This window comes from Ursus maritimus, unplaced genomic scaffold (genome assembly GCF_017311325.1).
Source record: "Ursus maritimus isolate PB19 unplaced genomic scaffold, ASM1731132v1 scaffold_30, whole genome shotgun sequence".
Taxonomy (NCBI): domain Eukaryota; kingdom Metazoa; phylum Chordata; class Mammalia; order Carnivora; family Ursidae; genus Ursus; species Ursus maritimus.
In genome coordinates this window covers 14,754,590-14,781,513 of record NW_024425564.1, presented here as the reverse complement: position 1 = coordinate 14,781,513, position 26,924 = coordinate 14,754,590, and the positions used below count along the sequence as shown (strand labels likewise).

Here is a 26,924-nt window from a genome sequence, read left to right as displayed (position 1 = left end):
CTCTGAAAAAGAGTTTGAAGAAGGCTCAAAAAAAAAAAAGAAAGAAAAAGAAAAAGAAGAGGAAGAAAATGGTGTTGAAAAAGATTTAGGAAGGAAGCGTCCTGAAAGCTGAGCATCTGGGGATGGCGGCTCTGAGCGACTGTCTGGTGGGGAGGCTGTGGGGATTCCGATGAGGAGGAAGGAGACGCACCCGCGGAAGCGTGTGATGACGCGAGGAGATGGCAGACAGGAGGAAGGCAGATGGAAAAGGGTCTGGAGATGCTGAGGAAGAGGAAGGCACAGGCAAAGCAGGGGACAGGCTGCTCCAGGACGAGGGTGCCAGCTCGAAGGAGTGTGATGAGGGTCCGGGGACAAGCTGTGTGGCCAGTCTGACAAGGGGACTGTGGGTGGCACTGGGGACGCTGAGGAAGGAGGGCCCCTGTGCACAGGCAGTGGCTCCATCCTCGGGAGTGATGATGATGAGGAAGAGGAGGAGAAGGAGGAGATTTAATCTCTTAAGCCTGCTTTTAGGGAGCCCCTTCCCGCTACAGGCACCTCCACTCAGGACAATTACTAGTAGTGTCACGTGAACGCATGCGCGGGGAGAGGACGCCATCGGAGTGACGCTGGGAGACTTTCACTGTAACCCCCACGCAGTGATTTTACATATGTGTTACACAGCTGTTCACTGAAAACTGCAGAGCCATTGTGCATGCAAGCAAGAAAAAAAAAGAAAGCGATGGAAGATCAAGCCCAAACACAGCACTACAACACTCGCTATGAAAGATTCAACCTTCTACGAAAAAACAGAAATTCCAAGTTGAGTTATGAAATCAAACAAAAGAAAAAAACTACGCCATGCCAGGAGAACTGTTTGAAAACAAGAATACCCACGAAGGTTGAACACAGGGAGATGGAAAGACATCAGAAGAGAAAAGCAAGGCTGGGTGAATAATGGTCTCAGTCGGAACAGAACTCAGGGTGAACAGTGACGGCTGAAATGCTGATCGGCTGTAAGACACCCGGTCCTGCCCGACATGAAACATCTCCCGCTCACTCTGTTGTGGTTTCAGTTTATTACAGGGGCCTCTTCTCTTTGCACGTGCTGGCTGCGCCGTGCCGTGGAGGTGGTGCGAAGCGTCACTTCCTGAAGTACCAAGCAGGCGTGCAGTCGATGGGCTCTTCCTCCCAGATGGTTTTCAGCCGCTGGGCCCAGGATGCCACCATGGCCTTCCTCTCTTCTTCTGAGGCAATCTCGGGAGCAAAACTGATCTGCGGGGCGAGGACTTTAAATCCGCAAAAGTGCAGCGCCCCATGCTGCGGCCCCAGAGAAAGCAGAGAACTGATCAGAAGCTGCATCCTGTACGTGTCATTCCAGTAAACAATTAAAGGGGGGAAATGGCCTGAAATAAGCCTTCAAAAAATAAAAGAACAACTTCACTGCTACTAGGTAACCGAAATGCCCTATAACCTTACGGCGTGGGCCTTGATGGGCGGGAGGAAACTTCAGATCCTAACTGAGATTCATCTGTAATCTTTGCTTCTGACTCAGACAGTAAACCGTATGGTTTTGATTGATTAGGCAAGTTAGGGTACATTCATACAGTGGATTACTCTAGAATGATGTGACATTATTCTAGCTACACAGTATATCCGTGTACGGTTGTTAAACGTGTCAAGTAAAAATAAAAAGAAATCTGAAGTAGTCCATTTGTGGTATACCATTTATGTAAAAACATAAACAAAATAACCCTAATAATAAAAAATATTCATATAAAAATATGTATGGGCCATAAGGAAATACATCAAATTATTAAAAGTAATTATTTTTAAGGGGGGGATTAAAAGGACTTTCTATTTTTATATTTTGTACACTCACTCTTTTTTCATAATATGTACTTTTGAAAACTGAAAAGAATATATAAAGATTTTCTAAAAACCAGAAGAATTTAAACTTGGCTCATGACCCCCAAGAGACTAGTTGACCTGTGGAGAAGGAAGTTCAGGCCTGTAAGTTATCACTGTCTCCCGCAGAGCGTCACTAAATTGAATCACTATCCTTTCAAAGACAACTTTTACTAGAAATGTCACTCTTTCCTCTCTGCACTCCTTCCCTTAAAACCCATACTACTGTCCAGCTTGCCCTACCAGGGGTAAGTCAGGGGCAAGAGGCCCACAGGTCATTGTCTACGTTTTTAAAGCAAGCTCACAAATTGAATACGTGATCTCCTCCTCCCTGGACAAACGTCCCTTCATAACATCCTGGAAGAATGGCTTGCGTCTAGGTTTCTGGGTCTCCTGGGAGCTTGGAGCCAGGATGTGGCCACCTGACCCACAGCCTGCTCCCTTTGCCCCGACCCTCTGCTCCGTCCCTCAGCAAGGGGTGCCTCACGTGGGGGCACCCCAGCCTGCTTGCATATGCTGCCCCTGCTGTCCCCTTCACAGACGACTCGGGGATGCGCAGAGGCAGCACGGTGTCTACCTGAGACAGCAGGCTGAGTCCTGGGAACCCGGGGAGGATGTGGGCCCTGGGGACGGGGCACAGCGCCTGGCTCCACGGACCCATCACCTGTGGGCGGTGGGAGGCTATCTGCACTGCTGGCCCTGGGGCACCTTGTGCCAGCGCTCGAGCGGGATGCCACCTTCACAAAGCGTGGCCAGTGTGGACGGCACCCCCGGTGCTCTGCACACACGCAGGGCCGCCACGGAACAGACGTCAGTGACCCAGCTCCCACCCAACAAATTCAAAGGCTATCGTTATAATAAATATGTGTTTTCCCTACTGGCCCACGTTTTCAGTGCTAAGTAAAACATTTAAAAGGGCAAAGTGTTCTACCGTCTTGTATTCAGGTGGAGTCAAAATGGTCTGGGTTTTGGGCTTACATCGCATCGTACATGATACCTGGGGGAGCTGCAGGGGACGCGGAGGGGGTGGGGGGTGCAGCGGGTACCTGGAGGGGCCACAGGAAGTACCGAAAATCTCCGCTGACTCCGGTTTTCCCGTACATCTCGGCTGTGCCCCCGGTGGTTAAGGAGAGGAGGGCCAATTTATTCTGCGGAGGAGGAAACAGATCCATGTGACGCTGGCAGCGAGGCTGAGAACGACCAAGGGGGAGGGTCTGAGGCCAGTCCCTCCAGGGATGGACAAACGGTAACACTCTGCTCCGCCACGCCCAGCTACAGGCGGCAAGCACAGCCGGCGGGGACAGGGGGGCCCCGACTTCTGGGAGAGCAGGCTGTGACGCCGGGTGTGGACGGGCGAGGCCCGGGTGTCGAGCGCGGGGGCTGCAGTGAGGGCGCATGAGGCAGCACGCGGCCCTGGCCCAGGACCGCTCTCGGGACGGTAGCATTACGTTACCACCCGAGACCGACCGTGTGACCCTACAGTTTCCTTACACGCACTTATTTTCTGAGGCTTTCAGAATTCAGACATTACGTACTTCAGCAAGGAATGAATTTAGTAAGAAATTCACAGCTACTGTGCGCCCGCCAGGCTCCGTGCAACGTTCACCCTGCAACACGCGTGTCCTATCATTCCGCTTTTCAAGGAGGAACGTGAAGCTGTGAGGTGAAGTGGTGTGAGGTCACGGCTCGGTTCTGCATCGCGGCGCAGACGCCTCTCCCGAGCCGGGGCTGACTCCGTGGGGCCCCGGGCAGCCCTCCCACAACCCCAACTCCGGGCCCTTGCCGGCCACGGGAGTCGTTCGTGGGGGACGCATCTATATCGAAGCTGTGACCTCAGAAACTGCGCTCTTCTTGCCCGAGTACAGCACACGGGGCTTTGCCCACAGGGGCTCAATCCATTTTTGTTGATAAAAAGGCGAACGAGAACTAGGACTTGAGGAGATGCCCCCCACCAGGACATAAGGATCCTCACCCCGGGGTACACACCTTGAGAAAACCGGAGTCGTAGAATCCTGGGATGTCGAAGGCAAAGCCCTGACACAGCACCCTGTCCATCCAGCCCTTCAGGATAGCCGGCACGCTGAACCAGTACAGCGGGAACTGGGGAAACAACACCAGGGAGAGACGGATGCGGCGGGCCGCCTCAGGTTGCAGACTGGCTGATCCAGAAGGAATCCCACCGGCCTCTTCCCAGATGGCTGGGCAGGCGAGTATAACCAGAGGGCAGTACGCTCGAGCAGGGGCATTTCTTCCCTTCCGCTCGGAGGCGTGCCGGGTGGACAGGGGGATGGTGGGCGTGGGGGGGGGGGCAGAGCTGACCATGGTCCTGGTTGCTGTTACAGGTGGCTCTGTGTCCCCCTGTGACAGCCCCTTAGGCTGGGCCTGGAGCAGGTGGGGCAGTGCTGGGAAGTCCTGCCGGACACTGGCTCTCTGGCAGCAGTCCCTGTGACTGATCCAATCAAGGGGCACAAGAGGAAGGAATTTGTGTGGGAAAGAATTTGCTCCTTTCTGGGGATGAGTTGCTGCCTTCTGGAAGTCAGGCTGAGTGAAGTTCTGGGAAGCTCCAGATTTTGACACAAACTAAAGCCTTATCCTCAAAGATTCCACACACCAGCAGTAAGATCTACCTAAAGTCCACTCTGGTCTTCATAGAAGCCCTGACACTATATCCAGAATCATCATCAATGACAGGAGATGAACACAGATAATAATCTGTTACCAAAGGCGGAAGAAAGCCCATGTTTCATGTGCTTTTGCTGTAAATCTAACACAGGACTTGGCATTGAAATTTAAGCTCCACAACACACTGCTGTGTGATGCTGGCAAGTTACTTAACCTCTCTGTGCCTCCTTTTCCTGATCTGCCAATATGGCTAGTACAGGTTACTAGGTCACAGCATCGTGGGGAGGATTCAATGACACAATACAGTGCTCAGAACAGAGTAAATGCTCCGTGAGTGATGGGGAGTAGTGATCACTACTAAGTAGTAGTGAGGAATGGAATTTTTATAAGTGTTGAATGAAAAACAATAAATTTATAATGCAGACCCTCTGGGCAAAGTATCAAGAAAAGAGGAAAGGCAAAGGGAAAAGAGCTGTGAAATGGAGTAGAGAAAAAGAAAGAACGTTACAGAAAGAGCAGGCCTTGGCTTGCTTTAGCTATCCACCTGCAAGAATTCAAGAGCAGGGAGAAAGGAGAGACGGGCTCCATGTGGTCACCTGACCACAGCGGGCAGGAAGAGAAGAGTGAGAGAGCCAAGTATGGTTCTGCTTGGACCATGGGCCCCATTTTGATACAGCCCCACTGTCCTGGGGTGGCTATTATTCTGTGGATGATAAAGCACGTGGCAAGCGAGGTCTGTGGCCCCGTGATCCAGCCACGTGGAATTAGGATGGAAGAGCATCTTGCACTCTGATCAGATTAGCAGCTCCCGGTGCCTGGGAAAGAAAGGGAACGTGCCAGGAAGGGGGGCGTCTAGAGGTAGCCTGGGCAGGGCGGAAGAGGAGGGCTGAAGCATTCCCCCTCCCGTAGGGGTAGGGTTATTTTATGAAAGGTTTGTGAACTTTGCCTTCTACACACGTTGTTTCACCTGGAAACTGGTCGCATCCTCGTCCCTCCCCTGCACGTGGGGGTCTTCTTTCACCCACTCCCCGCCTTTACCCCGTGTTGAAAACAGAGACAATCGGGACCAATCAGATCCATCTTGGAGATCCGGGATCTAGAGCCCCAGGCCCTGGTGTGCAGCGAGAGGCCAGAGCGGCTTACGGGGAGCAGCGGAGGAGAATCAGAGGGAGAGGACAGAGGGGTCCAAGCCTCCGGTTCCACGGTCCCTGAAGCCCAGCTAGCTTGCCTTGGCTTCTAGGAGACCCAAGGGACCAGGGCCCTGAGAATAAAATTCCTTTTTTCTAGTTGACTTGGATTTCTGCCAACCCAACAGCTCCCCAAAAGCACATGTTTATTTTGCTGCCAGGCTGGCGGTTCCCTCTGTAGGAACACAGGCCTGTCTAGCTGCGGGGAGGGGGGCGGGCTCCTGGGTGAGTCAGAGCCTGCAGAAGCAGGCTCTCTCTGCAGGGAGCCCTAGCCTGGGGCAATCTGTGAGTGAGTGCACAGAAGGTGAGCTGGTGAGGCAACCAGTAACAGGAAGGAAACAAAAGACTTTCCTCCTAAGGATCAAGATACTTAGGGCAGGAGTTGCATTTGGCCCCAATTACCCTGACAAACATTCCTGTCGACAAATCCGGTTTTCATGCAGCCCCTGCCTGTGTGGGGTGGGGATCAGAAGGGAATGGAGGCAATTCCCCTTGCATGATGCAAATGTTTCTTGGACGCGGGGCTAAAGGGGAATTCCACACAACTTACCTCCGAGTCAGGGCTCTGAATGAATATTGGCAACACGGATCTCCTTACCCAACCAGACATAAATAAGTGTGCAATTGTGCTAACAACATGAATTCTATTTCTAGAAGTGCGCGACTCAATATTTGGAAAGAGCTTGTACATGGAATGAATCTAATTCATTATAACAATTAGAGGCAAAACAAACCTGAAAGATCACTAGATCAGCTTCCTGAACCTTTTTCTGTTCGTCAGTTATGTCACTGGCCAGAGACCTCTTCTTAAAGGCTTCGTATGCTTCCACCCCATAGTTGAAGAACTGGGGATTAGAGAGAGCACCTGGAGAAGAACAGGCCAAATGTTCTCACTCTCACACGCGCACCCGCAGTCCATCCTGGCCAATCCCACGAGCATCCCTGTCATCTGGACTCCCCAAAGCGAGTGGCCACTCACTGAGACCCCACCAGGTGTTGGGCCCTGGGGTCGGGCTATGGAAATAAAAAGGGAGGAAGCTACTGTTCTCACCTTCACGGGACTCAAAGTCCAGTAAGAGTAGGTAAGTAACCAAACGATTAACATACAAAACAAGTTAGCTAGCTCAGTCTACTGTTACGCCAGATAAGCCTCCCATCTTACAATCAAGACACATGTGGTCTAACTCAGTACAGCAGTGGCTGGCTTTGCTTGCTTGGGTTAGTGATAAGCTTTGTACACCAGGCTTTGAAGATGGAGCAGGAGTTCACCAGGCAGCCTGGGGCCCCGGAGGGAAGAGACAGGACATTCTGGGCATAAGACTCAGAGAAGGCAGGGTGTCTGACAACTGGGCCAGCCCAGAAAAGGGCCACCAGGGGCACCTGCGGGGCAATGGGTGAAAGGCCAGGAGGGCTGCAGGTGGTTTGGGTAGAGAGATGGGCCAGAGATTGTAAGCCTTCTTAAGGAGCTTGAACTTTTCCTGCACGTGGGGAGCCATGGGGCATACGCAGGGAAATACATAAATGCTCCGAAGTGGGTGTGGACAAGCTCACTGCAGCAGCAGGGATTCGAGAGCAAGCGTGGTGGGGGGCACACCACAGGCAGCAGCCGTGGGTGGTGGGAGGAGGGGGCTCAGGCTAGAATTTCCAGCACTGCCCCTGGCAACAAAAACGGAAGAGAAGTTATTTTGGTCTACGCCTTCCAGTGGGATCTTGTCACCCAAAAGGATTCATCAAAGGCATAAATCAGCATTACAAATAGCTTAGCATTTATTGAGGACCTCCTACCTATCAGGTGCTGTGCTCCACACATCACCTCTTCTGTCTTTATGACAACTGGTTAAGTGTAAGTCCCAGCCTACCAAGAGGAAAGCAAGACTTGAGAGAGGCTGAGTCAGTTCAATACCACGAGGCCTCGGTGGCACAGAGGTGGGGCGACGAGGCCAGGTGTGAACCACTCCATCACACGGGCTCCGGAGAGGAGCACACAAACCCCCAGCCGCGTGCAGAGGAACCAAAAGGAGAACTGAATCCAAGGTCCTCAGTAGACTCATTCTTTAGAAACAGGTCAGTGTTCTTTGCTTCCTCCTTTAACCTACCTATATATGATTTTCATTCAAAAAGCACCTACTGAGTGTGTCCTCAGGATAAGGTTCTGTATTGACAGAGTCACCCAGAGGGTAACTGCCATAGGCAAGAGGTCGTGTTTTCTCAGGCAGGTTCCAGGTAGGCTTTTGGCTACTCACAGTATGTGGAACGTACAGCAGACCTGGGGGTGGTTCTGATAATGGTAAACAGAGATGAAAAACGTGCGTAGGCCAAACATATTCTAGGTAAATTTAAAAAGTAAATATCAAAATAAAGGTATCCACGTATCACTGGAAAATAAGAATATTTTTTATAAGTGTGGGTATGGGGAGGCCTTTCTAAGCAAGACAGAAAACCCAGAGCCATAAAAGAAAGACTGGCACAGGGCCTGAAATAAAAGGTGGGAACGACATAAAGATAAATCAGAAGGGGAATTGGTAAGTAAGTTATATTACATACCAGAGAGTGCTATGCAATCAGTAAAAAGACTTCCGAAGCTCTAAGTGCATAAGGCAAGTCCCATGGCATGGCACCATTCACATCTGTATCTAGAGAGTTTCCGAACTATAATTTACATGGATATGTACCTTTTTGATATTTAAGTAAGATCCACAATGATCTACACCAAAAAGTTAAACTAATTTGTCTCCATGGACAGAATAGGACTATGGATTATATGTGAAAAGGGGCTGAACTTCTTACCCTATGTTCACCTTATTCACTGTGTTTTAAAATATTTTTTTACAATAAGCTTGTGTTACTTTATCCACTTAAAAACTAGTGGCTCCTTAACATAAGAGTCTGTCTTTCTGAGTCCCGGCTCTGTTGTTCCTTAAGTGCAAACTGTTGACTGATGTATTAAAATGAAAGAAAGGCAAGAAGATAGAGGATGTCAGCTATCACCATCAGTATTAAATATTAAATCTTGGGATTATCATTAACACAATTACAAACAGAAGGAAATTAAAGTATTAAATACTGGAAAGGCCGAGGTGAAGTTATCATTATTTGCAGATGATTTGATTGTATACCAGGAAAGCCCCAGAGAATCCAGAGAATCTGCTGAAATCTACTACAAACAGTAAGAAAATTAGTCGTGGCTGGATACACACACACACACACACGCTCGCAGGCACACAGAGATTAACCCTCTTCACAGAGAGAAACAAAAACCCATTCACAAGAATTATGCACGATCTGTATGAAGAAACCTTGTAAAGAGAGCTGCGGGGTTGTAAAGGAACACGTGAGCAAATGAAAAGCCATACCATTCTCCTGGATAGGATCAGCATAAGAAAAGTTCATCTGTCAATTTAATGGAATTTCAATAAGAATATCATCCGGTTACTTTTCGAATCTGGAAAGTTAATTCAAAAGATTTTACAGAAAAGTAAAGTAAAACTAGCTAGAAAACACAGAAAATAAGGCAAAGATGGTGACCTAATTCTATCAGATATTCTATCATTTGCCAAAATAATTAAAGCCATGTGGTACTGAATCCATGAACAGATAGGGAAAAAACCCCCAAAACAACCCAACAGAATACAGAGTGCAGAACAGAATCAAATGTACCTGGGAATTTAAATCCCAGTGAAGGCGGCATTTTAAATCAGGGGCTGGATCATGCAATGAATGATGATGAGACAACCCAGTAGGTTGTCGTATCATATACCAAAATAAATTTTAAGTAGACAGTATTTTTTTAAAGTGAAATATGTCAAACACTAGACAAAACTATCAAATTAAAAAAAAAAAATCTTGGGGGCGCCTTGGTGGCGCAGTCGTTAAGCTCTGCCTTCGGCTCAGGGCGTGATCCCGGCGTTCTGGGATCGAGCCCCACATCAGGCTCCTCCGCTAGGAGCCTGCTTCTTCCTCTCCCACTCCCCCTGCTTGTGTTCCCTCTCTCGCTGGCTGTCTCTCTGTCAAATAAATAAATAAAATCTTAAAAAAAAAAATCTTGGAGTGTATATAAGTGTGACACAAAATCTAGAAGTCAGGGAAGAAAAAGACTGATCAAAAGCCAGCTAGGTAAATAAAATCCTGCATGGAAAAAACACCATAAGCAAAATCGAAATAAAACACTAATTAGGAAAAATGTATTTACAACTCATATCCCATGCTAGAAACTAATTTTTTAATACACAAAGAGCTCTTTAAAACCAATAAAAGACATAAGGAAAAAATGAGCAAGGGATATAAAATAGTTAATATTTTATTAAAATATTAATACAAACATTAATAAGTATAATACAAAATATTAATACAAATAGAAAGCTAAAAGTATTTATTTAGCTTTTCAAAAAAAATATTTTAGAAAATGCCGTCAAAACATCACGTTGTAAAAAAATCCAGTAAAGAAATGGGCAGAAGAAATGAACAGACATTTCTCCAAGAAAACATACAAATAGCCAACAGACACATGAACGAATGTTCCGCAACACTAAGCATCAGAAAAATACAAATCAAAACCACAATGAGATACCACCTCACACCAGTTAGAATGGCTAAAATTAACAAGTCAGGAAACAGATGTTGGCGAGGATGTGGAGAAAGGGGAACCCTCTTACACTGTTGGTGGGAATGCAAACTGGTACAGCCACTCTGGAAAACAGCACGGAGGGTCCTCAGAAAGTTGAAAACAGAGTTACCCTATGACCCAGCAATTGCACTACTAGATATTTACCCCAAAGATACAGATGTAGTGAAAAGAAGGGGCACATGCACCCCAACGTTCATAGCAGCATTGTCCACAATAGCCATACTATGGAAATAGCCCTGATGTCCACCGACAGATGAATGGATAAAGAAGACGTGGTATATCTGTACAGTGGAATACTACTCAGCCATCAAAAAATGAAATCTTGCCATTTGCAACATAACGAATGGAACTAGAGGGTATTATGCTAAGGAAAATAAATCAGTCAGAGAAAGATAAATACCATATGATTTCACTCCTAAGTGGAATTTAAGAAGCAAAACAGATGAACACAGGGGAAGGCAAGGAAAAACAGAATGAGATAGAAACAGAGGGAGGCAAACCACAAGAGACTCATAACTCTAGGAAACAAACCAATGGTTGCTGGAGGGGAGGTGGGTGGAGGGATGGGGTAACTGGTGATGGGCATTAAGGAGGCATGTGATGTAATGAGCACTGGGTATTATATGCAACTGATGAATCACTAAACTCTACCTCTGAAACTAATAATAAAAAAAATACTAGGAACCCCCCCCCAAAACCCCCATCATGTTGTATACCTTAAATATACATAACTTTTGTCAATTATGTCTCAATGAAGCTGGAAAAAAGAGAAAATGCTTCTTCCATAAACACAAAGAGAGTAAAGCTCACTTACAATGAGAGAAAAGGCAAATCACAACTACACTGGGAGACCAGTTTTCACCTGACAGACTGGCTATTATCAAATTGGTCATGCGGAGGAAATGAACACTTGCAAACATTGCTGGTGTGAGTGTAAATGGTCCGTTTACCATTTGATACTATCTGTGAAAATCAAAAGTGCACCTTCCCTCTGACCAGCAATCCCACCTCTAGATCACCTGTATACGTAGGAAAACACACGTGGCCATGATTCTTCCTTGCAGCTCTGTTCGTAACAGGAAAAGATCAGGAATGATCTGAAACGTCCTGCAGAAGGGGCTACTTGAACTATGACACCTCCACACAATGAATACTTAGGGCAGTAAAAAAACGAACGCAACGTGCAAAACATGTAAAATACGCTAGCATTCCAAAACGAAGGAGAGAAAATGAAGACTAAGCCCGTAATTGCTTCCCGTAGCACAGACGTCTCTGGAGGGACACAGAGACAAGTGAGTACCCTGGTAGCTTGGGGGCAGAGACACTGGGTGGCTGGGGGACAGCGATGGGAGAAAGACTTGCCATGCGGACTCTTTTGACTTGGAACTGGGTATCATGTGCAATGGTTAGTTTTTTCAAAACATTTTTTCCGTTAAAAAACTAGAAGACAGTTAAAAAACAGGGGCACCTGGGTCGCTCAGTCCATTAAGCATCCGCCTTTAGCTGAGGTCAAGATCCCAGAGTCCGGGGGTTGAGCCCCGTGACAGGCTACGCATTCAGCAGGGGGTCTGCCTCTCCCTCTGCCCTTCACCCTGCTCATGCTCGCTTTCTCTCTCTCTCTCTCTCGAAAATAAATGAATAAATAAAATCTTAAAAAAAAAAAAAAAGTTAAAAAACCAAAAACTGTTTAGCCCACGACTCACCGATGACATCTTTCCTGGTGGCCCGCGGCTCGAAGTCCATGGCGTACAGATCGGAAATGGTGATGGTACAGCCCTGCTTGCTGAGTTCCTCCACTGCCACTTTCTTCAAGGACCCATTGAAAGACCTGGGTTCTTGGTGAGCATAGACAATGAGCACTTTCTTGCCTAAATCAGAAAAGAAATGATTTCTCTTGAAGAACAACTCCTCTTTGTCGAAATTCCATGAAGACGAAGATAACAATGGAATGTGTAGATGCATGATAGGCTCGAGCTAAGAAATACCAACCTTTTTCATGGGTGACAGTTTTAAAGTAATGAATGGTTTTAAAAATCCAGTTAATACACAGCTCATCACTGCCTGCTTTACTAATGCACAGATGTAAAATGGGTCAAGTTACGATTCCTCAAAAATAACTCTGGGAATTTCTTGAAAAGCCCAAGCTATTGTGGTCATTCTCTATCAGAGGTTTCCGCCCTGCCGGGAAACAACAGAATGGAAAGCTACCGTAACTAAGCTCTCCTGCTAACCCACTTTTGCAGGCATCAGCTACAGCTACAGCTCTGCCTCCTTTTCCTCCAGCCCCACTGAGATGGGACAAGTAAACAAAGTAGGGAAAATCAGACCCCTAACCCCAGGGGGAGGCAGGTTTAGATGGCGCCCCACTTTGGGTGGCAAGGCTGATGGCAAAGAGACTGTAAGAAGAGTCAGGTCTTACAGGTCCTGGCTGTGCCATTAATACCAACAGCCGCTGAAGCAACATTTCTCTTGTTCAGAAGATTCTGTGAAATCATGTATTGCTTTCTTCTGGCAGCCGGCTTTGGTCATCTGCTTAATTTGCCCTCAGTAATGTCTAAGACTAAAATGTCTGAACTCTTGATTTCAATTTCTCAGTTTAGGCCCCTAAGTAGGAAACAGCAATGTTAGTTTGAAGCAAACAGTTTGGGCACTCAACCCGGTGTAAAGGTTGGAGTCCACGGGTTAGCTTAATGGTTAACATTTTTATTTTAACTTCTCAGACTCATTTGTGATACAGGAACTCTACCGATGGATACAAATAAACATCCATATCAGCGGTTCTCACGTGGGGGCAGTGTTGCCCCCCAGGCGGGACAGCCCACAATGTCTGGAGACACTCTGGGGTGTCACAGCTAGGGAGAGGGTGCTCCTGGCATCAGCGGATAGATACCGAAGAGCTGCTAGACATTCGGCAACACGCAGGACACATCACACCAAAGGATTACTGCCCAGGATGTCAGTAGTGCTGAGGTTCCGAAGCCCTAATCGACACCACACTGTGTAAAATAGGTGGACTTTTATATTCTGAAAGAATTTTTATGCCATATTGTTGAAAGGAAAAAAGTTTAAGGATGGAGTGTGTTGTGTGTGTGTGTGTGTGTGTGTGTGTGTGTTGAGTAGGGACAAGAGTAAAAATTGTGTTGCACTGAATTTTAAACCACGGTTACTCCTCACTTGATAAATGTTTATGGGGCGCTATGCTCATTTGCTTGATAAATGTTTATGGGGCACTATGATAGCCTGGATATCATTCCAGAGGCCAGAGGCAGAGCAAAAACAACATAAGCATGGCTCTCACTTTTGAGCAACTTATATTCTGGTGGGGTTGAAATGGACAATAAAACAAGTAGGAAAACACAAAGTAAGATAATTCAAAACAGTGATTCATGTTAAAAACAAAACAAGTTTTAATACATTTCAGTGCTGTTTGGGTTTTTATAACATATTTAACTTCTAATTAAAATTTTTATTTAGAAAAGTTCATCTCCCCCATAGGTCATAGTCACCTGCCATGTTCTAAGAAGACGGATTCTTCCCCTCTGACTACTACCAAAGGGAGGGTCTGCTGTTAATCCCGGGCACAGGAGGATTCAGTGTGGCGAGCCCCAGGCTTTCAGCTGCGGTCACTCTCCTCAGCAACCCCAACAATCTGGAAGAGAAAACAAACACTTGAGGGAAGGGGGGAGACGTGGTGGTGAGGTCAATGCACCAACTGCAGGCTGCAGGAAGGACATGCAGATGTGTGTGAAAAAAGCTTTCACAAGAGGGGCAAGGAACCAGTTGGAGATTTAAGCTTCAGAGGACAAATCGTGACCAGTGCCAAAACCAAGACCTTTTTTTTTTTCTTTTGAGAGGACTCAGAACCTTCCATGAAGGCAACCAAAACGAAGAGGTCCTAGAAAATGAGCTATGATAAGAAGCAGGAGGCATGCCTCTGTGTCCTTCCTCCCTCTCCCACATTTCTGCCCCCCCCGGCCCCGCCCCCAATCAAAACAGCTGAACAAAGGTCGGGGGTGTTAGTAAAAAATTCACAGTTACTACGTCTACTGCAGTCTGCAAAGTCCCAGCACGGCTGAGAAGAGCAAGACAGACAAGACATACATAGGGTGGCCTGCACATAATCAGGCTCTGGAAAAACGTTAGCTCTCCCGAGAGGGCCTCAAAGGCACAAGAGGGGCCTGAATCCTCACTCCTGGCTAGCCAGCTCTGAAATAATCGGGTTCACTCTGCGACAGACAAGATACCTCCAACAAACCTGCTCCCTCTGCCCGAAAAAAACAGCCCAGAGCCTGTGACTCAGGGTCAGTGTGGGGGTGCTGTATGTTGCCTGTTGTACCCAAATGACAATTTTCACATATCAGTGCATCACCATCAGATACCAAGAACAGAGAGACGGAAATCAGGCATACCCATGGCCGTGACTGCAATCTGGAGCAGAGCCTGCGGTCGCTTCTTCCTGGGCCCTCCGCACTTCCAGCTGCCCAGGAGCCCCAGGTAAGGGCTGAGGTATGCAGAATACTGCCAAGAAGTCACAGTGGGGGCTGTAGGGCAACGGGCTCTGGCCCAGTTTGGGTGTCCCGGGGACAGAAAGAAAAAGAGGTTTAAATAATTGTGGCTGGAGCTGAGTTGAGGGCAGGCAGGGTGCTTCAACTGGAGAGGGGGCAAACAGCTCTGGTCAGACAGAGGGTGGGAACTCCAAACACCATCAAACCTCAAAGGTGACTTTAAATCCTGCCCATTTGCTTAAATTAACTACTGACTGAAGAGTTAGGAATCTGCCTTTTTGGCTACCCAGCATCCCCTCTTGTTTCTAACGAACAGTCCCTGAATTTATTCAGGAGTCAGTGTGCCCAGTTAATCCCTACATTTTCCGGTCTTCCACTCAGGGGTGGCCAAAGAGGTGAAGCAGAAGCCATTACGCGTGGCTCCTAGGACATATCCTTACAGGGGCTGACCCGGGGTCGGGGGTGGGGAGGGTGGAGGTGCTATTTCAGCCCCTGCTGCTGGCCTTCCTCTGAGCTGCACTGTGGAATGACAGCTAGGGCTCTGTCAGTCATCTTGTTATCACGGGGGTAGACGCTCTGGCCTAAGGATGGTAGACCAGAAATACAAAAGGAACCTGGATTCCTGATGCTTCCTTGGAGCCACGAGATGGTTCTGAGTTGCCAACCTTCAAGACTTCTCTATATGGGAGAGCAAACTCTGAACTGTGGTTAAGCCATTTGGAGTTGACTCTCCATGAACAGCAGTGAATGGGACACAATCCCAATCTATGCATTCATTCGGCTGGGTGACCGGCTCATAGGAGGACTCACCCTCTGGCCAGGTACTGTGCCGGGTGCGGAGGCCACAGCGGTGAACAAGACCGGCAACGATGGAACTTTACACTCTTGGCAGGGGGGTGGGGGGAGGGTGCTGGGCAGACAAAACCAACAGGCAAAGAAGGCAACCATAACATTCAAGATAGTGATAAGTACTAATAATAATGCTAAGTAATAGTGAGAGTGGTAAGAAAATAAAGTACTTCTGTGGCTAAAATGGCCAGGGGTATATTTGCTATTTTAGATAGGAGGTCCAGGAAAGTATCTCTGGGAACAGGGATGTGAATGACATGGACCCAGTCACACAAAGATCAGACGTTCAGGCAGAGGCAATGGCAAGTAAGAGGCAGGAACTGGCCTGGAGTGTTCAAGAAAGCCTGTTTGACTGGCCTGCAGTTAAAAAAAAAAAAAAAAAAAAAAAAGAGTTGGCTGGTGGGAGATGAGGTCAGAGAGGTGAGGTGGGGTCCGTAGGAGAGGGGCAAGGATCTTATTCTTTGGGGCGCCTGGGTGGCTCAGTCGTTGGGCGTCTGCCTTTGGCTCAAGGCGTGATCCCCGCATTATGGGATCGAGCCCCACATCAGGCTCTTCCGCTGGGAGCCTGCTTCTTCCTCTCCCACTTCCCCTGCTTGTATTCCCGCTCTCTCTGGCTGTCTCTCTCTCTCTCTCTCTGTCAAATAAATAAATAAAATCTTTTTAAAAAAAAAGGATCTTTTTTTTTATTAAGAAATTAATATTTATTTTGCATAAAGATGACACTTGGGGAGATAATTCTTGAATATTTCACATAGTATAATTATCAAAACTAAAATACGAATATTATAACACGTAGTTATTCATCTCAAGTGCTTTTTGGGGCAAAATTAGTTATTTTATTTTATTTTTTTATAATAATTTTTTATTATGTTAATATTCTAAGCCTTACAGAGAGCCACTGAGGCATCTTAAGCAGGAGAATGATAGGATCCGATTACTTTTTAAAAGGTTATCAGTGTCACTGCAGGCTTAGGGAACACCTTATCCTGAGATTCCATTTTGGCTTGGATAAATGCTTTGATTTTAATACCCATGACAAGGCATGCATTCTTTTGCATCCCCAGGCCTCACCGTTCCCTGCTGTTTTGCTTGGCCCAGTTTACGTATTCATATCACACACCTGGCCACCTGAGGCATGCGAGTTTGTGGCTCTCCATCTGGTCTATTCTCCTGTTTGTACAGAGTAAGACACAGGCCCAAGAAGTGAGTGCCTTGTCCAAAATCAGAGAAAAGACTCCAAGCCAAGCTCTTTACTAGCTGTCCAGTGCTCTTCCCCGCCCCCCCCCCGCCCCCCCTTCCTTAACACCCAGCAGCACAGAGCAGTTTCCTTCATTAGGAAGGAGGCACTTACCAAGCTCAATAAGAAAAAGGAACCATGTGGTGTGTGAAAATTAATAAAGGGAAATCTCATTTGAAGTGGAGTCAGGACGCCTTGTAGGGGGACCTCTCACCACACACTCTCCCTCATAGCTTACCTCACATTCCTGAACAGGAAGAGGTTCATTTTACAACCCCAGCAGGAGCAAGAAAGATTTTCTTTCTCCTTGCCCAGCAACAGTCCAGTCGGTGAGAAACTGTCACTATTCAGCCCACCAGAAACCATCACCACCCTGCACTCTTGGTTTCCTCCAACAGGCCGAACAGACCTTTGTTTAAAGCAGCCCATCCCACCTTCCTTTTCTTGATGAAGTAATGTCCCTCTCCTCTGTTCTCGGGACTGACCTATGGTTTGCCATAGCCTGCGTGTCCCAAATTGCAATTCCTCTCCTATTCCCGAATAAACTCATTTTGCTGGTAAAATAACTGGCTCCTTTTTTTTTTTTTTAGGTCAACAGGCTATTAAACTATGTATACCACACCCAATGGCTCTGATATTTTTTATGTATTCCATCTTAATCAGCACCCAGAAACTATTTTATAATGTTCTCATGTGACGTCTGTGAAAATCAGTAAAAGGAAAGGTCACTTAGAGTGGAGTGGGAGGCCAGCAGGAGCAGCTCTCGCACGCTATCACTGGGTTAACCGCAGACCCAGGAGGAAGAGACAGATGCACTCGCACACAGGTACTACCTCACTGTCCCATCAGCGGGTAGAGAGGTTTCCTCCTGCCCCAGCAACAGCCCAGCCAATGGGAGGTGGTCACACTCAGCCAATGAGAAGCCAGGAGACTTGGAACTCTGGTTTAACTCCAATGGACTTTTGGGTTATAACAGCTTTCCCAACCTCCCCTTTCCCAGCATTCCTCCCGGTTCTTCTGGGCATTTACCTACAGCTGTAAAGTTGCTTGTCTGAGATTTCAAGTCTCCGCAATTCCCAAATAAACCTTTTTTTTTTTTTTGCTGGTGAAATAACGGTCACTTTTAAGGTTAACAGTTCCTATACCTCTTTCCATGTAGACAGGCTCCGGAGCCAGTTATTTCAACAGCCAGATAACATCTCAACATGTATGCATGCCCATTTGTGACCGTTTCTCTTACTGGATACCTAAGGTATTTCTGTCCCCCCCGCCAAAGTATAAATAGCACTGCTAGCCGATGTCTCGTTTAATACACATTCCTTTTCATGTACTTCTTTAGCTAATATTCTCAGAAAGACAAAAGGGTGAAGATTATTTTTCTAGGATCTGCTACAGACTGCCACGAGCCAAAACAGGGGCGGCTCCCTGCGGCCAGCACAGCCCTGGCCGGTGCCCTGTTGGCCTAAATGATGGCACCCCCTCGCCAAACTCACCCTGGGCTGCCCTGTTTCATTTTTAACACGAGGGTAATCACACCACGGCCCTCCTAGGGCAGAGTGCCCATTAAAGGAGACGATTCTGCTAAGCACTTATAACCGGACCTCGCACGTGGTAAGGAAGAGGTAAGTACAATCCTAGGGTCGAAACGGTGAATGGCCCGCGGTGCGGACAGCAGCGCCCCGGACAGTGCCCCCCCCCCCCAAGAACCCGCACCCCGGCGAGGGAAGGCACTCACACTGCGGGCAGCGCAGGCCCCGGAGAAGCAGCGGCAGGAATCAACCCTCCACCTTCGAGAGCGAAGCTCCGGGCTTCCGCGCCAGGTTCCGGCCCCCGGGGCCCCGCACTCTCACAGGTCTGCCAGGCGGAGAGCAGCGACTGCGCCCTGTGCGGCCAGGCCGCGTGTACTGGCGCGGCCCCCGCAGCTCCCCAGAGCCCCGCCACTCCCTCATCCCTGACCTCTCCCGGCGCCCCGCCCCGCGCCCTGCGCCGCCTGGCCCCGCCCCCGCCTGGCTGGTCGTGACCTGTGCCCCGCCCCACCCCGCCCCGCCCCTCCGGCGGTGGCACTGGACCGGGATTGCAGGCGGCGGGGAAAGCCTTCCTGTTGTGTGCTTCTTCCCTTCTCTGTCCCTGGTTAGGTATCCGGCTTAAAAAATGCAGGTCCATGGCGTAATACTTACAAGGAACGAACATCCAACAGCCTGTGAGACTCTCCAGAAAATTATGCCGAGTGAAAAGACCCAATCCCAAGAGGTTCCACGCTGTATGACTTAACTTATGTGACTTTATTGAAATGACAAATTATAGAAATGAGGAACAGATTAGTGGTTGCCAGTGTTTAGGAAGGGGGTGGCTGGGGGCAACAGGGACTCCTGTGGTGATGGAAATGTTCTGTATGGGACTGTATCGATGTCAGTATCCGGGTAGTGATACTGCACTCAAGTCTGGCCAGATGTTCTCGTTGCAGGGTTCTGAATAAAGGGCACAGGGGATGTCTCTGTTCGTTCTTTCTTTCTTTCTCCCTCCCTCCCTCTTTCTTTCTCTCTTTTCTCTCCTCTCTTTTTCTCTTCTCTCCTCCTCTTCTCTTCTCCTTTTTTTTTCTTTCCTTTTCTCTTCTTTTCTTTCTCTTTCGTAGGCTCCACGACTCTGAGATCAAGCCTAGAGCCGAGACCAAGGGTATGATACTCAACCAGCTGAGCCACCCAGGTGCCCCCCCGTGTTGTTTCTTAAATTGCATGCGAGTCTACAATTTTCTGAAAAGAAAAAGCTTAAAGAAGGAGGAGAAGAATATTCAAGGCCAAGGATATCCCCTAGAAGGCAGAGAGGTACATGAACCAGAGCCTGTGAGAGAGAGAGAGGAAGAGAGAGAGAAGTGCTGGTGAGCAGTTTGGGCTAATTATATTTTTCTTTTTTCCCAGCACTTTCTGGTTTATGCTACCTCATTTGATAGCCTACCTACCTTTGTGACCTTCTCAAGGACCCTCCCCAAATTCTGTGCTTTGATTTCTGGTGTCCTCGGGTCACCATATGAAGCAGAAGTAAGGTTTCCCCTTCGTTCGTATATTCCTGATGAAAATAACTGCAGCTGTTTGTAGACCATTTGGGTTGCTGTGGATGTTCTCCGTTGTTGATGTAATCAGCAATGAGCAGATGGGCTCTCTGAGATGACCTCGTGCTGGCAGGGAACAGGGCTGCCTTGTCTTGTGAGCCCAGGGGATCCTGGAGGCAGCTTCCATTTTAGAATGACCTTTGTCTGAGGAAAAAGTGCTCGCGGCATTTTCTAATGGACTAGAATGTCCCCAAAGGTGAAATTTGTTTTGTCTTCTCCCCGTTTCTGTTGACTCACTGAGGGGATGTCCTCAAATCATCTCTGTGCCACAGAAAGAAATAAATCACCCTAAATCATCCTAAAATAAATAAATCACCCTTAAAAGGCCCTCTGGCATAACTGAAGGTAAGCTTCCTTATGGGGAGGGCAAGTAACCCTATTGTCAGGTTTCTTGTGCTGTGAGGACTTCTAAGACCTCTGGGCGGTGTGGATCCCATGGGAAGGTCAGGGAACTGTAGAATAGCAAATGCCAGAACCAGTCTCAGGGGCATCTTCTTTCTTGGTATGGAAACTGAAAGAATTGGGAGACCAAGACTCACCCTCATCTCTGAAAAAGAGCGGGTGCGGGGAGGATCAGAGCGCTGCTTCATGATGCTTCTTTGTGATCAGACAGCACCATCTAGTGGTAGTGAGGAGCAATGACACATGTGGACTGAGCTAGTTACTCCCTTTGGAATGGAAACTGCCGCGGTGTAAACCCCCGTGGTTGATTCTAGGACAGTTTAGTCGGAGCCCATCTGCCAAGAGAAAATAACAGAATTTCCTGCTAATCTTGTATTGGGAGCTGAGCATTTACCGCAAACAAATAAGATATGACCCTATTTGTATTCTGAGTTTAGTAAGAAGGCAGTGCTATTAAAACAAAATAAATACACTTGGCATCAACAATAAGCATCACCTTGAGGGGTTTCTGAGATTTCCATTTTCATTTCCCCCCTTGTTATGAAGAAATGCAAGAACTGAATGAGGCATTCTAGGCAAAGAGGCAGTTAAGCCAGTTTACATTTCCTCTTCTCCCTGACTCCCTATACTTGTGTTTCGGATGAAAATATCGAGGGCTACATTAAAGCTCATATAAACAGTTTGAACCATCTCCTAGAGGAATAGTTCCTTTGCGTCTTATTTAATGACTTTTCTTTCACTCTGCTAACAGCATCCCCTTTCCTTTGGGAAACAAATTCTTCCTAATAACATATATTTTTTTATTGTAGTAAACTGTGTATACGATTTGCCATTTTAACCATTGTAAGCACACTGTACAGTGGTGATAATTATATTTGCAATTACATCGTAAAATGTTGTGCAAACAACACCATTATTTATATATTCCCAAATTTTTATTCACCCCAAAGAGAAACTCAGTAAGCGTTAAGCAATCACTCCCTACTCCCCGGCCCCGCCCCCAGTCCTGGTAACTTGTTTACTTTCTGCCTCCACGAATTTGGCTGTTCTAGGTATTTTGTACAAGTGGAGTCATACAATATGTGGCCCTTTGTGTCTGGCTTATTTTCACTTAGCATAGTGTTTTTGATGCAGGAAAGTTGGGTCCGAGGACCCAGATGGGGCTCCCACCGGACCCGCTAAGAGGGTCCTTAGCTTTGCACAGGATAGAAATCAAACTCAAGCTGGAGAAAGTAAAAGCAGAGGTTATTGAATAGTGATTGATTATGGCAGACAGAATGTCCAGGAGACTAGGCAAGGAAAGGAGAATTGGTCAAATCTCATTGTTGTTTGGAGTTAGGGGCGAGGGGTGCAGAGTATGTGTTCCTTCAGGAATCCAGAGTGGGGTCTGATCAAAGGTGAGTGACACGTGAATCATAGGTGTTATTTCGTAAATCATCAAAGGTAGGGGTATCGATGCTAGCGTTGGCCGAGGTTTGTTGGAATCTAATGTCCTGGTATTTGTTTGGGAGCTGGTTCTTCTCAGATGTTATCAGGTGTTTGGGGGCCTGGGAAAAACTCAGAGAATGACTCACTGTTGTGCTTCCCCCTTGGAGTGGGAGTATAGCTTCTTTGGGTTACGCAGATGCAAAATCTAGAGCGTGAGGAAATGGGCAGAGAAACAGAGATAGAGCCTTTCTGAAAATGGAGTCCCCTCAGCTTCCCTATCTCATCTTCAAGGTTCACCCATATCACAGCACATATCAGAACTGTGTTCCTTCCTTTTTTTTAAAGGGATCCCTGCCCCTCACTGCTGCGATGAGAAGCGGCATTCGGAGGATGCCGCCTGCGCGGAAAGTGTGTGCAGCTTGCTGAACTGTGGTCCATGGAGGCCAGCGGGCACTAAGGCTGTCCTTGAGGCAGAGATGAATCACCAACATGAGGCTAGCTGAGGCCCCAGCGGGCATGACAGGTGTGGGCTCCTGACGCTCTCTCTGCACGGTCTCAGCTCTAGACAGAACTTCATTACTTTTAGTGGCTGAATAATAGGCCGTGGCACGTTTATAACACATCTTGTTTATTCCTTCATCTTTGGTTACTCGGGTTGTTTGGCTGTTGTGAATCATGCTGCTGAAAATATTGCTGTACAAGTATCTGAATCCCTGTTTTCGGTGCTTTTGGATATACACCTAGGAGTGGAATTGTTGGGGCTTAGGGTATCCGGTTAGCTTCTTAAGGAACTGGCAAACTGTTTTCTGTGGTGACACCACCATTTCACATTCCCACCGGCTCTATACAAGGGTTTTGATTTTTCTATGTTCTCACCGACATTTGTTATGTTCCTTTGAAAAATTATTATAACTATAACCTTAAGAACAAAACAGGCTGGTATTTTACCAGCAAAAATGGGTTTATTTAGGAATAACAGAGAAATGCAGTTTGGGACACGCAAGCTATGTGGCAAGTCCAATAAACAAAGGAGAGGAATGTTATTTTATGAAGAGGAGGGAGAAAATTAGGAGGGATTATTTTGAATGAAAGACCATTGCAGAAGAGCAAGAGTGCAGGGTGATGACGATGTCTCCCTGGCTGAGTTGCGGGGGTGCTCAGTTTCTTGTAGGAGATGCAATGTACATCTTTTCCCTTTGGGAACCTGTAATTGACGATCACTCTTTTGGCGTCTGTAATTGATAATTCTGCCTGTGATTGGCATTGAGTGGTATTGTTACGGGACCCCCGAAACCAGGTTCTTGAGTCCCAGCGTCATAGAAATGAATACTGAACTCGAGAGAAAGAAAACAGGTGGAGTTTATTAGAGATAGCTTGTATACAGGGGAGCCGACAAGAAGGATGTCATTTCGTTGGTCGTCACTCTTTAATGGCTGACATTTTTGGGGGCCCCTGAAAAACAGAAATACTTGTGCAGGCAGGCTTAAAATTGTTATTTCTGGGCAAAGAGTTTCTTCTGTTTCTGTTCAAACAGCCAATACTGCCTGAAGACTTGTTCTTTCTCCTTTGTTCTCTTTCCAAGAAGGAGGTATTTGTCTCTAAGCACATGGCAACTTTGCACCCTTCCCTCCTACCAGCGGCTGTACAGGAATTAAGTCTCTCTCGTTTTCCCTCTACTGCCTCTGTATGCCTCCCCTTGCTAGCCTCAAGACTCTATTTTAGTGGGATCCCCTTTATTAATTTTCACACATCCTAATAGGTGTGAAGTGGCATCTCCTTGTTTTTGATTTGTATTTCCCCAATGGCTAATGAGGGTGAGCATCTTTTCATGTGCTTATCGACCATTTTTAGATCTTCTTTGAGGAAATGTCTACGCATGTCCTTTGCTCATCATTTAATTGTGTTGTCTATTTTTTTGTTGAGTTGTAAGAGTTTTGATATATTCTGTATATTATCAGGTAGATAATTTGCAAATATTTTCTCCCATTCTGTACATAGTCTTTGACTTTTTTGGGGGGGTGTCCTATTCCTCTGTAAGCAATTAACCAGTTATTCTACCTTGCTGCTGAATTATCAGGAAATAGATCTTGGAGGTGGGATGGAGGTACAATCTTTGTTCAATGAACATACTGGTAGTTCTGAATATTTTCAGGTTTCTTTGGCTATTTCAGGGTGAGCAGATGTGGTGTACTTTCAGGGTGTTCTTTGTGTCTAATTGACGATCATTCAAACTCTGAAATGTCATGAAGAATCTAATGGCTTTTTCCTCAAACTTAACTGGAAGACATTGACCCCTGCCGGCTTCATTGGGGAATGAGCTTAGTATGTCCATCTCCTTACAGAACCCCTGGTTTCTGAGAAGTTTCTCTCCCTGTGGTACTTTGGAAAGGTCTGCTATTTGTCAAGAGTGATCAGTCTTGATTCTAGAATTCTAAAGGCAACGTGGTATGAATTAACTTTTTGCATTAATAAGTGTTGAGTGGACGGCATCTAAACAAAACAGTAGAGACTAGATTCACATTTTGTTATTAGTCTATTTTTTTATTTTTTGAATTGTTTTTTAAAAGATTTTATTTATTTATTTGAGAGCGGGCGAGAGAGAGCACAGCAGGGGGAGGTGCAGAGGGAGAGGGAGAAGCAGACTCGCCTCCGAGCGGGGAGCCCATCGTGGGGCTTGATCCCAGGACCCTGAGATCATGACCTGAGCTGAAGGCAGACGCCCAACCGACTGAGCCACCCAGGTGCCTGCCACCCCTTTTTAAAAAGATTTAATTTATTTAGTTGAGAATGAGAGAGAGAACACGAGAGTGAGAGTGTTATTAAATAGGTTTTTGATGTTATGTGGCCATTCATACCATGAATAATTGATGACTCAAATATGAGAACACAAACCTCTCATATCTTAACTTATTCTAAGGATTTAGTTGACAACCAAATACTGGCAAAGTCAACGTGCCTTTAGAATCACTGCTGTGTGTACCTGAGCCCAACCAAACCTTGAACTTTGTGTCATCACCCCAGATCAATCAGAACATTCTGGCAATTGTATGAATAGAGGTATTAGGCTTTCACTGTACACATTGATGTATAGTGGGTAAAATTTTGATTAAAAATTATAGATAAATAAATACTTTAAGGATTACACTATGGGAATTGTAAATATAATTAAGCCAGAATTCTGTTCTATGACTTTTCCCCCCACTTTCTTCGTGACTCAGAGTAATGAAACTTGGATGAGGGAATGTGAATTGAATGAGCGCTCCCTGCACTTCAAGGTTAAGCTAAAAAGGCAACTTAATATTCTGGAGAGTTGTTAGAAATAAGAATAATGTGGGGAAAGAATCGTTAGCATTTACAGAGGGCTTACTGTGTATTAGCAGTACGCCAAGTTCTTTACTTTCTGACGTAATCCTCACAGCAGCACCAGAATGCAGTTTCTACTGTTATTTCCATTTTCCAGATGAGAAAACTGAGGTCCAAAGAGTTTAGTAAAGATGCAAAGCAGCCTGGCTCCAGAGCCCATCTTTTAACAATGATAATGAAGGAAAATATCCCCAGTGGGATAAGAGGGGGCTCTGCGGAAGTAGGAACCTATTAGTTTTTCATACGATTAAAACAAAGAAAAATCAGAACCACAAACCCTATAAAAATGGAGTCTATTTCCAAAGAAGTTGAGAATCAAAGGTTTCCTGAGAAGCGCAACTCTTTCTATCCTCAAACTTTTCAGCTTTGTGGGGCAACAGCAGACAATAGCAGCGACCGAAGAAAGAACTCACCAACCTCTCGGGCAGCCCCAGAGCCTTTAAAGCACATTAACCTGGGCCACCTCGCTGCGGTTCAGTGTCTGCCTTGGACTCAAGTCATGATCCCAGGATCCTGGGATCGAGCCCTGCATCAGGCTTCCCACTCATCAGAGCACCTGCTTCTCCCTCTCCCTCTGCCCCTCCCCGCCCCCACTCGTGCTCTCACTCTGTTCTCTCTCACTCTCAAATAAATAAATAAATAAAATCTTTAAAAAAATTAATTTAAAACACATTAACCTGATTTGAAGGAATCGCACTCAAGCTTGCTTTCCAATGTCTTTCACTTTCTTGATAATGTCCTTTGAAAGACAAAAATTATTTAATTTTGATGAAATCCTGTTTATCTAGTTTGTGTTGTTTCTGCCTTGGGCTTTTGGTGTCATACCTAAGAACCTATTGCAAAATCCAAGTTCATGAACATCCTGTGTTTTCTTCTAACAGTTTTATAGTTTTGGCTCTTAGATTGTTGACTGATTTTGATTATTTTGTATATGCTATGAAGTCATCGTACAGCTTCTTCTTTGCATGTGGAAATGCACCATCTTACCCCAGCACCATCTATGGAAGAAACCATTCTTTTCCCTATGGAATGGGCTTGGCACTCTTATTGGAATCAATCAACCGCAGAGGTCGCTTCTGGACTCTCAATACCATCCTGTTACCGTATATGTCTGTATTTGTGCTAGTACCAAACCACGATGTTTTCATATCTGTAGCTTCATAGTGAGTTTTGAAATCAGGAAGTGGGGGTCTTCCAACTTTGTCCTCCTTTTCCAAGATTGCTTTGGCTATTCAGAGCCCCTTGCAATTCCGCGTGAATGCGAAAATTGACTTTTGCATTTTTGCAAAAAATGTAAAAATGCAGTTGAAGTTTTGATAGGAATTGCACTGAATCTTTTGAAAGAGCTTTCAGAAATATTTTGTAGTTTAAATTTAAATTTGCTCTACATAAAATTTACTCTAGGCATTTTATTATTTTATTTTATTGGTATTTTATGATTTTAGATGCTATTGCAAATGGAATTTCTTTCTTAATCTTTTTCATATTGTTCATTACACATATATAGAAACAACTGATTTTTGCATGTTGATCTTGTGTCCTGCAACTTTGCTAAATTTGTATATTAGACTTAGTAGCTTTCTTTTTTCTTTTCCTTCCTTTTAAGTCAATTAATTAACATATAGTATATTATTAGTTTCGAGGTAGAGTTCAGTGATTCATCAGTTGCATATAACACCCAGTGCTCATTACATCACGTGCCCTCCTTATTGCCCAT

General features: G+C 46.2%; 1 protein-coding gene across 2 annotated transcripts; it reads right to left on the bottom strand.

Annotated features, from left to right (window-relative positions):
* Positions 1 to 838: 838 nt before the first annotated feature.
* NQO2 (N-ribosyldihydronicotinamide:quinone reductase 2) lies at positions 839 to 18,898 on the bottom strand. Of its 2 annotated transcripts, XM_040645002.1 has the most exons (8): positions 18,644 to 18,898; positions 14,727 to 14,835; positions 13,824 to 13,966; positions 12,021 to 12,185; positions 6,428 to 6,558; positions 3,871 to 3,984; positions 2,931 to 3,032; positions 839 to 1,296 (listed from the first exon to the last, which is right to left on the bottom strand). In XM_040645002.1, the coding sequence occupies exons 3-8, from the start codon at positions 13,828 to 13,830 to the stop codon at positions 1,120 to 1,122; spliced, it is 696 nt and encodes a 231-aa protein (XP_040500936.1). In that variant the 5' UTR covers positions 13,831 to 13,966; positions 14,727 to 14,835; positions 18,644 to 18,898; the 3' UTR covers positions 839 to 1,119. The 2 variants fall into 2 exon arrangements, with proteins under 2 accessions (XP_040500936.1, XP_040500935.1); XM_040645001.1 differs by lacking the exon at positions 14,727 to 14,835.
* Positions 18,899 to 26,924: the final 8,026 nt, after the last annotated feature.